At 48.1% G+C, this 14,489-nt stretch overlaps 1 protein-coding gene across 3 annotated transcripts in view; it reads left to right on the forward strand.

Moving 5' to 3' along the window:
* Nucleotides 1–2,350: 2,350 nt before the first annotated feature.
* The window catches only part of kiaa2012 (KIAA2012 ortholog), an 81,755-nt gene continuing 69,616 nt past the window's right edge, over nt 2,351–14,489 (forward strand). For all 3 annotated transcript variants that reach the window (XM_090230752.1, XM_036975361.2, XM_036975360.2), the window contains exons 1-5: nt 2,351–3,049; nt 3,246–3,536; nt 4,050–4,230; nt 4,425–4,607; nt 7,280–7,434. In XM_090230752.1, coding sequence (XP_090086878.1) covers nt 2,945–3,049; nt 3,246–3,536; nt 4,050–4,230; nt 4,425–4,607; nt 7,280–7,434 — 915 coding nt within the window. In that variant the 5' untranslated portion in view covers nt 2,351–2,944. The remainder of the gene's footprint in view (nt 3,050–3,245; nt 3,537–4,049; nt 4,231–4,424; nt 4,608–7,279; nt 7,435–14,489) is intronic.

Consider the following 14,489-nt stretch of genomic DNA (forward strand, 5'->3'; position numbering starts at 1 on the left):
GACCTTTCATCTGGGGTGTGCTTGACCTTTCATCTGGGGAGTGCTTGACCTTTCATCTGGGGTGTGTTTGACCTTTCCAATGCCGTCTTATTTTCTCTGACTGCTCCATTTGGTTTTAATCAACATTGATTTCTCACCTCGATCAATATCTGTCTTCTGATACTTCTCACCTCGGTCAATATCTGTCTTCTGATACTTCTCACCTCGATCAATATCTGTCTTCTGATACTTCTCATCTCGATCAATATCTGTCTTCTGATACTTCTCACCTCGATCAATATCTGTCTTCTGATATTATTAATCTCGGCTCCATATCTGTCGGCTGATCCTTTGGCGCCACCTATCGGTAATTTGGTGCATTGACCGTGAGACCTGACCTTGGTTATAAATGGGCCAATAGCTAATAGAGTAAAAATAAAAACAGATTCAACCTGACAGGTCAGTTATAAAATAAAAGGTTTGTTATGGTCCCAGTTACTTTATTATCCAGTCCCTTTGTCAGCTACAGAGACAAAACATTTGATGCGATTTGCACACCAGAAACACTTAAAATAAGGGCTGAGTTTTGTGTAGGTTTACCCTGGCGTGACATTTTGATAACCATGTAAATCTCTCTTGGATAAGGTGACTATTATCAATTTATTCACCTCTATTCACCCCCCCCAGAAATTAAATGCTAATTAGCTGCTAAGAACTACAAATGCCACGATGATCTGGATGAGACTGACGAATCGAGGCAAAGGTAAGAATCTCTGGATTACCTATCTAATGTTAGCTAATGTTAGCTACATTTTCTAATGAATAAATTGACTACATTTCTTTAAATTGACAATTCTGTGAAATGTCTTGTGCAAGTTTTAAATGGACACAATACCTGTTAGCTAAGGTGTCAGCTAGAGATGGCGTGCAGGAGCATGCTGGGATTTGTAGTTTTGCATGATGTCTACTTTGATACTAATTAGTATTTTCAAATCAGAGTAAATAGAGACAAATATATTGATTAAAGTCACCTTGTCCAGAGGGATTTACATGGTTATTAAGACTCACGCCAGGGTAAGCCTACATGAAACACAGCCCTTATTTAAGTGTTTCTAAAATCACCTATATGAAAAATGTATGGTGGAAAAACAATTGGAACCATTTTCCTGTTTGAGTGCTAGGTGTTATGGGTATTATGACATCTCCACTGTGGGACTCTATAGATGGGCTGAGTCTGTTGACCTTTAACCCAAATACTCCATATTTGTATGTTTTCCCTTATGTAGTCCGACAGGTCGCTTGGTAACACATTTGCTTATAGTTCAACAAACCTTAAAGGTTGACGTATGAAATGGCCTTTACTCCAGTGTGGGGGAAAGAAATACGTAGGCTAGATTAGTTTCCAAACCAGTAGATGGGCATCGCATGCTCCCTCCTGTTCCTACACCTCTAAGGGTTAATAACAGACTATTTGTCTGCCTCCCAAATGGCACCCTATTCCCTATGGCCCCTGGTGAAAAGACATGCACTATGCAGGGAATAGGGCGTCGTTTTGGAAAGCAGCCTCAGAGGGATGGGCATGTGCTTTACTAAACCCTGTACCTATTGTTAGTTCAACAGTGACAGGAGGCTGGAAAGGACACATTGTCACAGTGAAAGGCCTTTCTTTACACATGTTTTCCCAACAATGCAGTTGTTATGGAAACGGTGGACTGTTTAAGGCCTATAAAATGCAAATTAATTACTTAAAAATCATACAATGTGATTTTCTGGATTTTTACAGACCTCTACATGCTTTGTAAGTAGGAAAACCTGCTAAATTGGCAGTGTATCAAATACTTGTTCTCCCCACTGTACAGGGTCAGTTCCAGGGTCAGTATCTACAGTGGGGAGAAGAAGTATTTGATACACACCGAGGAACTTGAAGCTCTCGACCCGTTCCACTGCACCGTAGTGTTGTCAGCAAACTTGGATCATGGTGTTGGAGTCATGCTCGGCCTCAGTCATTGCTTAAATGGGACTAAATACACATTCCTGTGGGGCCCCCGTGTTGAGGGTCAGCGTAATCTGCCTTTCGTGAAACTAGATACAAAATGGCCCCCTTTCCTCTATAGTGCACTACTTATGACCAGAGCTCCAAGTAGTGAACTATCTAGGGAATAGGGTGCCATTTCAGATGCCTGGGTCTCTCCTTTGTCGTGTTACTGTTTCAGGATGGGTGAAGGTGGTTAGGGCTGTTGGTCAGACAGGAAGGGAGGGGGTAATATCTGAGTTGCAACCACGGCAACAGAAACTCAGTGTTTGAGCTCTGCCTGTACAGAGATAAACTCTAGAGCACCTAGCAACACTTAGCAACAGCAACTCGGCAAACACAAGCATTAAGGACAGACAGACACAGAGGGGCAGAGAGGCTATTCGCTTTTGACGACTCACATTCACCAGTTAACAAATTCAGTCAGTTCTATTTTAATGCCACAGCAGAATGGTACAAAGCTCCTAGAAGAGAGCATTTTCCTTTAAGTTTTTATGCTTTGAAATGTTTGATTTAATGTTATTTTTAGTAAAATTACATACTTGTTTTTGTTTGTTTTATAGAGACAGGGGAATGAAACTGCTCTCCTGAGGATCTTTCTTCTACGAAAGAGCAGGACTTGTCTGATAGGACAGTGTTTGGAGCAGGATTTGTCTGAGAGGACAGTATCTAGAACAGGATTTGTCTCAGAGGACAGTAATCTAAAACAGGATTTGTCTGAAAGGACAGTGTCTGGAGCAGGATTTGTCTGAGAGGACAGTGTCTAGAGCAGGATTTGTCTGAGAGGACAGTGTCTGGAGTAGGATTTGTCTGAGAGGACAGTGTCTGGAGCAGGATTTGTCTGAGAGGACCGTATCTGGAGCAGGATTTGTCTGAGAGGACCGTATCTAACTGTTATTCCTTAGTGTTTTAAGAAGCAGCAGGGTTTTAGTCATGAAAGATATTGCTCTATCGCTACTCAGTCGAGGCTGTGGTCATGTTGTCCAGTCTCATCTGGGTAGTCAAGATGGACGCCTGGAAGTCTACTTCGAACCTAAGGTAAATTTCAGGTCCTTTTACACTTCATTCAGTCAGAAAGCAAGTTATAGCACATTATAAAGCATTATATCTGCAGGCTTTAATTAAAGTGTTACCCCTTAAAGTGAGTTGATGAATTTATTGAAGACTCAAATAACAATGACATGTGGAAGTTATGATAAAGTGTTGACAATACAAATGTTTTCTTTCTACTTAGGACTACTATCATTGGAAGTCTCAGCCCCCCCTGCTCCGCTTATCTAAGAGTGGCCGTCTGCTGGGCGGGGAGGAGCCAGCGCTCCCTAAAACCTACAGCACAAGACAGGGACCGCTCTTCTTATACTACCAGGAAATGGCCATGACGTCATCGTTTCTGTCATCATGCCCCTCAGTGTCAGAGGACATCAGGAAGGGGCATGCCTCCCAACATTCCAGACAGGAAGTGGAGCTCCAGCTGAACACTCTGCGGGACCTGACGGGAGCCATACTGGCTTATGGGAAAAAGCAGGTAGAGCTCAGCCAATAGGAAGAGTTTGGGGCAACAAGGGGGTAGAGATCAGCCAAAAGGAGACGTCTGGTCCCTGATTCACACTGTCGGGCCAACCAGAAACGTTCTGTGCTGGCTTGGATAATTTAGTTTCACATTGTCCATCAATTCAAACGGAATAATCTCGTCGCACTGCTTTGCTTTATCTTGGCCAGGTCACAGTTGTAAATGAGAACTTGTTCTCAACTGGCCTACCTGGTTAAATAAAGGTGATCTGGTCTACCTGGTTAAATAAAGGTGAAATCAAATTTGAAAAAACACACCCATTCAGAAACAACCCATATTTGAACTGTGGCAGGACACGGCCATATATAGCAGCTTTCTGTCTGTAGTTAATTTTTTACCTCTGACAGGCTAAACATATTGCTAAAGCCCTTTTCCTACACTGGGAATTATCTAAGGTGTTGTAGCATTTGTTATAATGCATCTGTTATGATTCTCATTAATAATGGTTTGTCTCTGTCTCTCCCTCAGCTTCGTGAGGAAGGAGAAGGCAAAGACACCAACCAGCCTGTCCTCCCCCTCCCCTCCAGTCATGAGACCTACTATCCTCCCATCAAGCCCTCCTACTCCAGACACCCCACCAAGGGTTGGACTCCCTTCAGGTCTACCTGGAACCCCCAGGCAGCTCCCACCCACCTGGAGCAGCTTACAGGTAACACGCAGGACAGGCCAAAGGTCAAAGGTAACAGGCATAATAGGGGAACATGAAACGTGTCTGTATGTCCACCTTCTGTCAATAATGGCAGTTGTGATGAAAGTCTGAATATAAACGGGCTCAGCATGTCTATGAGTAGTTCACTGAAAAATAAGACTTTTCCTGTCCATCGCTTGCCTCTGTTCAACCAGATGATCCAGAGCTGTGTAGGGGCCATGTCAAGACCCCACGCCCCACTCCAGCTACAGGTGGCCTTTACCTCCCCAGGCCTGGCCTGGCAGTCTCCCACAATCCCTACAGGCAACCTCAAGTTCCTTTACCACCTATACCAGAGGTGAACTGCTACACAAGAGACATATCTAATCCAGCATCAGGTAAACTCAGCATGTTGACCAACATACTGTCACAATTATCTTTCCTTCGTCCAAAAGTGCGTACTTGGTCACTTCCCTTCACTGATTTTAAAGGGATTGAGGTGAATGAAGGGAACAAGCATGGTGGTTAGTACTGAAGGACAGGACAACAGTGGGAAGGTTAGTACTGAAGGACAGGGACAACAGTCAGAAGGTTAGTACTGAAGGATAGGGACAACAGTGGGAAGATTAGTACTGAAGGACAGGGACAACAGTCAGAATGTTAGTACTGAAGGACAGGGACAACAGTCGGAAGGTTAGTACTGAAGGACAGGGACAACAGTGGGAAGGTTAGTACTGAAGGACAGGGACAACAGTCAGAGGGTTAGTACTGAAGGACAGGGACAACAGTGGGAAGGTTAGTAATGAAGGACAGGGACAACAGTTGGAAGGTTAGTAATGAAGGACAGGGACAACAGTCGGAAGGTTAGTACTGATGGACAGGGACAACAGTCAGAAGGTTAGTACTGAAGGACAGGGACAACAGTCGGAAGGTTAGTACTGAAGGCCAGGGACAACAGTGGGAAGGTTAGTACTGAAGGACAGGGACAACAGTGGGAAGGTTAGTACTGATGGACAGGGACAACAGTCAGAAGGTTAGTACTGAAGGACAGGGGCAACAGTGGGAAGGTTAGTACTGAAGGACAGGGACAACAGTGGGAAGGTTAGTACTGAAGGACAGGGACAACAGTCAGAAGGTTAGTACTGAAGCACAGGGACAACATTCGGAAGGTTAGTACTGAAGGCCAGGGACAACAGTGGGAAGGTTAGTACTGAAGGCCAGAGACAACAGTGGGAAGGTTAGTACTGATGGACAGGGACAACAGTCAGAAGGTTAGTACTGAAGGACAGGGGCAACAGTGGGAAGGTTAGTACTGAAGGACAGGGACAACAGTGGGAAGGTTAGTACTGATGGACAGGGACAACAGTCAGAAGGTTAGTACCGAAGGACAGGGAAAACAGTGGGAAAATTAGGGTTAGTACTGAAGTACAGGGACAACAGTGGGAAGGTTAGACTGAAGGACAGGGACAACAGCCAGAAAGTTAGTACTGAAGGACAGGGACAACAGCCAGAAGGTTAGTACTGAAGGACAGGGACAACAGCCAGAAAGTTAGTACTGAAGGACAGGGACAACAGCCAGAAGGTTAGTACTGAAGGACAGGGACAACAACCAGAAGGTTAGACTGAAGGACAGAGACAACAGCCAGAAGGTTAGTACTGAAGGACAGGGACAACAGCCAGAAGGTTAGACTGAAGGACAGGGACAACAGCCAGAAGGTTAGTACTGAAGGACAGGGACAACAGTCAGAAGGTTAGACTGAAGGACAGGGACAACAGCCAGAAGGTTAGTACTGAAGGACAGGGACAACAGCCAGGAGGTTAGCACTGAAGGACAGGGACAACAGCCAGAAGGTTAGTACTGAAGGAACAGGGACAACAGTGGGAAGGTTAGTACTGAAGGACAGGGACAACAGTGGGAAGGTTAGTACTGAATGACAGGGACAACAGTGGGAAGGTTAGTACTGAAGGACAGGGACAACAGCCAGAAGGTTAGTACTGAAGGACAGGGACAACAGCCAGAAGGTTCGACTGAAGGACAGGGACAACAGTCAGAAGGTTAGTACTGAAGGACAGGGACAACAGCCAGAAAGTTAGACTGAAGGACAGGGACAACAGCCAGAAGGTTAGACTGAAGGACAGGGACAACAGTCTGAACTTTAATAAGACACACTTCAGAGAGAGAGGAACGAGATGTTATTGGGACTCACCTGTGAGTTAACGGGAGGTATTTTAGAGAAGGAAGTGCTGCTAGGTTTTAGAAGACACTCCCTGTGATGTGTTAGTGCGAGGTCGAGACGTCATGAGGATACGAGGATACAACCCCCATATGGGTGATTCCACAACCCCCATATGGGTGATTCCACAACCCCCATATGGGTGATTCCACAACCCCCATATGGGAGATTCCACAACCCCCATATGGGTGACTCCACAACCCCCATATGGGTGATTCCACAACCCCCATATGGGTGACTCCACAACCCCCATATGGGTGACTCTACAACCCCCATATGGGTGACTCCACAACCCCAATATGGGTGACTCTACAACCCCCACATGGGTGACTCCGGGAATCGAACCCACACCTCCCATATGGGTGCCTCCGGGAATTGAACCCACAACCCCCATATGGGTGACTCCGGGAATCGAACCCACAACCCCCATATGGGTGACTCCACAACACCCATATGGGTGCCTCCGGGAATCGAACCCACAACCCCCATATGGGTGACTCCACAACACCCATATGGGTGCCTCCGGGAATTGAACCCACAACCCCCATATGGGTGCCTCCGGGAATTGAACCCACAACCCTTGGCCATGCGCCATGCTCATGACCTTCTTTTGAGCCGTTGTTTTTTAAACCACAGGAGACGTCACACCGTTTGTGTACACAGCATGTCAGAGTGGTGTGGAGCAAGGCTCTTCTATTTTAATTGTTATCTATCAGTGGTAGCATTCATTCATTATGTCATGTAATGTCATCAATCAAGAACAACAGGTCAACGTTTAAATGATCTAGTTGTTTGTTTGTTGTTGTTGTTGTTGCTGTTATTGTTGTTTCTAAAAGGTTTGCAGGAGCAGGAGGCTAGGCTACTGAGGGGAGTGAAGTTTCAGGTCATGGTTGAGACACCCAGGGTTCAGAGGAGTCCCATCCCAGAGACAGAGCCTCTTTGGAGGGTAGAGAGTACAAGACACCTCCCTGGAGATCCACCTCACGGACAGGTGATAACAGAAACTAATAGACTTTTCTGTCTAAATACATTTTTGTCATACGCTTTTGGTTTCACTATAAGTAAGCCATGTCCGAGCCAGAACGGCCCATAGGACAGGGGTCTATCTCCTGTTTCTGTAGTGTGGACCAGAATGACCCATAGGACAGGGGTCTATCTCCTGTTCTGTAGCGTGGACCAGAATGACCCATAGGACAGGGGTCTATCTCCTGTTTCTGTAGTGTGAGACAGTCAGAACGGCCCATAGGACAGGGGTCTATCTCCTGTTTCTGTAGTGTGGACTAGAACGACCAATAGGACAGAGGTCTATCTCCTGTTTCTGTAGTGTGGACCAGAACGACCCATAGGACAGCGGTCTATCTCCTGTTTCTGTAGTGTGAGACAGTCAGAACGGCCCATAGGACAGAGGTCTATCTCCTGTTCTGTAGTGTGGACTAGAACGACCCATAGGACAGAGGTCTATCTCCTGTTTCTGTAGTGTGGACTAGAACGACCCATAGGACAGGGGTCTATCTCCTGTTTCTGTAGTGTGGACCAGAACGACCCATAGGGCAGGGGTCTATCTCCTGTTTCTGTAGTGTGGACCAGAATGACCCATAGGACAGAGGTCTATCTCCTGTTTCTGTAGTGTGGACCAGAACGGCCCATAGGACAGGGGTCTATCTCCTGTTTCTGTAGTGTGGACCAGAATGACCCATAGGACAGGGGTCTATCTCCTGTTTCTGTAGTGTGAGACAGTCAGAACGGCCCATAGGACAGGGGTCTATCTCCTGTTTCTGTAGTGTGGACTAGAACGACCAATAGGACAGGGGTCTATCTCCTGTTTCTGTAGTGTGGACCAGAACGACCCATAGGACAGCGGTCTATCTCCTGTTTCTGTAGTGTGAGACAGTCAGAACGGCCCATAGGACAGGGGTCTATCTCCTGTTCTGTAGTGTGGACTAGAACGACCCATAGGACAGAGGTCTATCTCCTGTTTCTGTAGTGTGGACCAGAACGACCCATAGGACAGGGGTCTATCTCCTGTTTCTGTAGTGTGGACCAGAACGACCCATAGGGCAGGGGTCTATCTCCTGTTTCTGTAGTGTGGACCAGAATGACCCATAGGACAGAGGTCTATCTCCTGTTTCTGTAGTGTGGACCAGAACGGCCCATAGGACAGGGGTCTATCTCCTGTTTCTGTAGTGTGGACCAGAATGACCCATAGGACAGGGGTCTATCTCCTGTTTCTGTAGTGTGGACCAGAATGACCCATAGGACAGAGGTCTATCTCCTGTTTCTGTAGTGTGAGACAGTCAGAACGACCCATAGGACAGAGGTCTATCTCCTGTTTCTGTAGTGTGGACCAGAACGGCCCATAGGACAGGGGTCTATCTCCTGTTTCTGTAGTGTGGACCAGAATGGCCCATAGGACAGGGGTCTATCTCCTGTTTCTGTAGTGTGGACCAGAATGACCCATAGGACAGGGGTCTATCTCCTGTTTCTGTAGTGTGAGACAGTCAGAACGGCCCATAGGACAGGGGTCTATCTCCTGTTCTGTAGTGTGGACTAGAACGACCCATAGGACAGAGGTCTATCTCCTGTTTCTGTAGTGTGGACCAGAACGACCCATAGGGCAGGAGTCTATCTCCTGTTTCTGTAGTGTGAGCCAGTCAGAACGACCCATAGGACAGGGGTCTATCTCCTGTTTCTGTAACGTGGACCAGAACGACCCATAGGACAGGGGTCTATCTCCTGTTTCTGTAGCGTGGACCAGAATGACCCATAGGACAGAGGTCTATCTCCTGTTTCTGTAGTGTGGACTAGAACGACCCATAGGACAGGGGTCTATCTCCTGTTTCTGTAGTGTGAGACAGTCAGAACGACCCATAGGACAGGGGTCTATCTCCTGTTTCTGTAGTGTGGACCAGAATGATCCATAGGACAGAGGTCTATCTCCTGTTTCTGTAGTGTGAGACAGTCAGAACGACCCATAGGACAGGGGTCTATCTCCTGTTTCTGTAATGTGAGATAGTCAGAACGGCCCATAGGACAGGGGTCTATCTCCTGTTTCTGTAGTGTGGACCAGAACGGCCCATAGGACAGGGGTCTATCTCCTGTTTCTGTAGTGTGGACCAGAACGACCCATAGGACAGGGGTCTATCTCCTGTTTCTGTAGTGTGGACCAGAATGACCCATAGGACAGGGGTCTATCTCCTGTTTCTGTAGTGTGGACCAGAATGACCCATAGGACAGAGGTCTATCTCCTGTTTCTGTAGTGTGGACCAGAACGACCCATAGGACAGGGGTCTATCTCCTGTTTCTGTAGTGTGAGACAGTCAGAACGGCCCATAGGACAGAGGTCTATCTCCTGTTTCTGTAGTGTGAGACAGTCAGAACGACCCATAGGACAGGGGTCTATCTCCTGTTTCTGTAGCGTGGACCAGAATGACCCATAGGACAGAGGTCTATCTCCTGTTTCTGTAGTGTGGACCAGAATGACCCATAGGACAGGGTTCTATCTCCTGTTTCTGTAGTGTGAGACAGTCAGAACGGCCCATAGGACAGGGGTCTATCTCCTGTTTCTGTAGTGTGGACCAGAACGACCCATAGGGCAGGAGTCTATCTCCTGTTTCTGTAGTGTGAGCCAGTCAGAACGACCCATAGGACAGGGGTCTATCTCCTGTTTCTGTAGTGTGAGACAGTCAGAACGACCCATAGGACAGAGGTCTATCTCCTGTTTCTGTAATGTGAGATAGTCAGAACGGCCCATAGGACAGGGGTCTATCTCCTGTTTCTGTAGTGTGGACCAGAATGACCCATAGGACAGGGGTCTATCTCCTGTTTCTGTAGCGTGGACCAGAACGACCCATAGGACAGAGGTCTATCTCCTGTTTCTGTAGTGTGGACCAGAATGACCCATAGGACAGAGGTCTATCTCCTGTTTCTGTAGCGTGGACCAGAACGACCCATAGGACAGGGGTCTATCTTCTGTTTCTGTAGTGTGAGACAGTCCGAACGGCCCATAGGACAGGGGTCTATCTCCTGTTTCTGTAGTGTGGACCAGAATGACCCATAGGACAGGGGTCTATCTCCTGTTTCTGTAGTGTGAGACAGTCTGAACGGCCCATAGGACAGGGGTCTATCTCCTGTTTCTGTAGCGTGGACCAGAATGACCCATAGGACAGAGGTCTATCTCCTGTTTCTGTAGCGTGGACCAGAACGACCCATAGGACAGGGGTCTATCTCCTGTTTCTGTAGTGTGAGACAGTCCGAACGGCCCATAGGACAGGGGTCTATCTCCTGTTTCTGTAGCGTGGACCAGAATGACCCATAGGACAGGGGTCTATCTCCTGTTTCTGTAGTGTGAGACAGTCTGAACGGCCCATAGGACAGGGGTCTATCTCCTGTTTCTGTAGCGTGGACCAGAACGACCCATAGGACAGAGGTCTATCTCCTGTTTCTGTAGCGTGGACCAGAACGACCCATAGGACAGAGGTCTATCTCCTGTTTCTGTAGCGTGGACCAGAACGACCCATAGGACAGAGGTCTATCTCCTGTTTCTGTAGCGTGGACCAGAATGACCCATAGGACAGCGGTCTATCTCCTGTTTCTGTAGTGTGAGACAGTCAGAACGGCCCATAGGACAGGGGTCTATCTCCTGTTTCTGTAGTGTGGACTAGATGACCCATAGGACATGGGTCTATCTCCTGTTTCTGTAGTGTGAGACAGTCAGAACGGCCCATAGGACAGGGGTCTATCTCCTGTTCTGTAGCGTGGACCAGAATGACCCATAGGACAGGCGTCTATCTCCTGTTTCTGTAGTGTGAGACAGTCAGAACGACCCATAGGACAGAGGTCTATCTCCTGTTTCTGTAGTGTGGACCAGAATGACCCATAGGACAGGGGTCTATCTCCTGTTTCTGTAGTGTGAGACAGTCAGAACGGCCCATAGGACAGGGGTCTATCTCCTGTTTCTGTAGTGTGGACCAGAACGACCCATAGGACAGGGGTCTATCTCCTGTTTCTGTAGTGTGGACCAGAATGACCCATAGGACAGGGGTCTATCTCCTGTTCTGTAGTGTGGACTAAAACGACCCATAGGACAGCGGTCTATCTCCTGTTTCTGTAGTGTGAGACAGTCAGAACGGCCCATAGGACAGGGGTCTATCTCCTGTTCTGTAGTGTGGACTAGAACGACCCATAGGACAGAGGTCTATCTCCTGTTTCTGTAGTGTGGACCAGAACGACCCATAGGACAGGGGTCTATGTCCTGTTTCTGTAGTGTGAGCCAGTCAGAACGGCCCATAGGACAGGGGTCTATCTCCTGTTTCTGTAGTGTGAGACAGTCAGAACGGCCCATAGGACAGGGGTCTATCTCCTGTTCTGTAGTGTGGACTAGAACGACCCATAGGACAGAGGTCTATCTCCTGTTTCTGTAGTGTGGACCAGAACGACCCATAGGACAGGGGTCTATCTCCTGTTTCTGTAGCGTGGACCAGAATGACCCATAGGACAGGGGTCTATCTCCTGTTTCTGTAGCGTGGACCAGAATGACCCATAGGGCAGGGGTCTATCTCCTGTTTCTGTAGTGTGGACCAGAACGACCCATAGGGCAGGAGTCTATCTCCTGTTTCTGTAGTGTGAGCCAGTCAGAACGACCCATAGGACAGGGGTCTATCTCCTGTTTCTGTAGTGTGAGACAGTCAGAACGGCCCATAGGACAGGGGTCTATCTCCTGTTCTGTAGTGTGGACCAGAATGACCCATAGGACAGGGGTCTATCTCCTGTTTCTGTAGTGTGAGACAGTCAGAATGACCCATAGGACAGGGGTCTATCTCCTGTTCTGTAGTGTGGACCAGAATGACCCATAGGACAGGGGTCTATCTCCTGTTTCTGTAGTGTGGACCAGAATGACCCATAGGACAGGGGTCTATCTCCTGTTTCTGTAGTGTGAGACAGTCAGAACGACCCATAGGACAGGGGTCTATCTCCTGTTTCTGTAGTGTGAGACAGTCAGAACGGCCCATAGGACAGGGGTCTGTCTCCTGTTTCTGTAGCGTGGACCAGAATGACCCATAGGACAGAGGTCTATCTCCTGTTTCTGTAGTGTGGGCCAGAACGACCCATAGGACAGGGGTCTATCTCCTGTTTCTGTAGTGTGAGACAGTCCGAACGGCCCATAGGACAGGGGTCTATCTCCTGTTTCTGTAGTGTGAGACAGTCCGAACGACCCATAGGACAGGGGTCTATCTCCTGTTCTGTAGTGTGAGACAGTCAGAACGGCCCATAGGACAGGGGTCTATCTCCTGTTCTGTAGTGTGGACTAGAACGACCCATAGGACAGGGGTCTATCTCCTGTTTCTGTAGTGTGAGACAGTCAGAACGGCCCATAGGACAGGGGTCTATCTCCTGTTTCTGTAGTGTGGACCAGAACGGCCCATAGGACAGGGGTCTATCTCCTGTTTCTGTAGTGTGAGACAGTCAGAACGACCCATAGGACAGAGGTCTATCTCTTGTTTCTGTAGTGTGGACCAGAACGACCCATAGAACAGCGGTCTATCTCCTGTTTCTGTAGTGTGAGACAGTCAGAACGGCCCATAGGACAGGGGTCTATCTCCTGTTTCTGTAATGTGAGATAGTCAGAACGACCCATAGGACAGGGGTCTATCTCCTGTTTCTGTAGTGTGAGACAGTCAGAACGGCCCATAGGACAGGGGTCTATCTCCTGTTCTGTAGTGTGGACTAGAACGACCCATAGAACAGAGGTCTATCTCCTGTTTCTGTAGTGTGGACCAGAACGACCCATAGGACAGGGGTCTATCTCCTGTTTCTGTAGTGTGAGACAGTCCGAACGGCCCATAGGACAGGGGTCTATCTCCTGTTCTGTAGTGTGGACCAGAATGACCCATAGGACAGGGGTCTATCTCCTGTTTCTGTAACGTGGACCAGAACGACCCATAGGACAGGGGTCTATCTCCTGTTTCTGTAGCGTGGACCAGAATGACCCATAGGACAGAGGTCTATCTCCTGTTTCTGTAGTGTGGACTAGAACGACCCATAGGACAGGGGTCTATCTCCTGTTTCTGTAGTGTGAGACAGTCAGAACGACCCATAGGACAGGGGTCTATCTCCTGTTTCTGTAGTGTGGACCAGAATGATCCATAGGACAGAGGTCTATCTCCTGTTTCTGTAGTGTGAGACAGTCAGAACGACCCATAGGACAGGGGTCTATCTCCTGTTTCTGTAATGTGAGATAGTCAGAACGGCCCATAGGACAGGGGTCTATCTCCTGTTTCTGTAGTGTGGACCAGAACGGCCCATAGGACAGGGGTCTATCTCCTGTTTCTGTAGTGTGGACCAGAACGACCCATAGGACAGGGGTCTATCTCCTGTTTCTGTAGTGTGGACCAGAATGACCCATAGGACAGGGGTCTATCTCCTGTTTCTGTAGTGTGGACCAGAATGACCCATAGGACAGAGGTCTATCTCCTGTTTCTGTAGTGTGGACCAGAACGACCCATAGGACAGGGGTCTATCTCCTGTTTCTGTAGTGTGAGACAGTCAGAACGGCCCATAGGACAGAGGTCTATCTCCTGTTTCTGTAGTGTGAGACAGTCAGAACGACCCATAGGACAGGGGTCTATCTCCTGTTTCTGTAGCGTGGACCAGAATGACCCATAGGACAGAGGTCTATCTCCTGTTTCTGTAGTGTGGACCAGAATGACCCATAGGACAGGGTTCTATCTCCTGTTTCTGTAGTGTGAGACAGTCAGAACGGCCCATAGGACAGGGGTCTATCTCCTGTTTCTGTAGTGTGGACCAGAACGACCCATAGGGCAGGAGTCTATCTCCTGTTTCTGTAGTGTGAGCCAGTCAGAACGACCCATAGGACAGGGGTCTATCTCCTGTTTCTGTAGTGTGAGACAGTCAGAACGACCCATAGGACAGAGGTCTATCTCCTGTTTCTGTAATGTGAGATAGTCAGAACGGCCCATAGGACAGGGGTCTATCTCCTGTTTCTGTAGTGTGGACCAGAATGACCCATAGGACAGGGGTCTATCTCCT

Source organism: Oncorhynchus mykiss, chromosome 3, assembly GCF_057628025.1.
Source record: "Oncorhynchus mykiss isolate SJ-2025 chromosome 3, ASM5762802v1, whole genome shotgun sequence".
NCBI classification, from domain to species: Eukaryota; Metazoa; Chordata; class Actinopteri; order Salmoniformes; family Salmonidae; genus Oncorhynchus; species Oncorhynchus mykiss.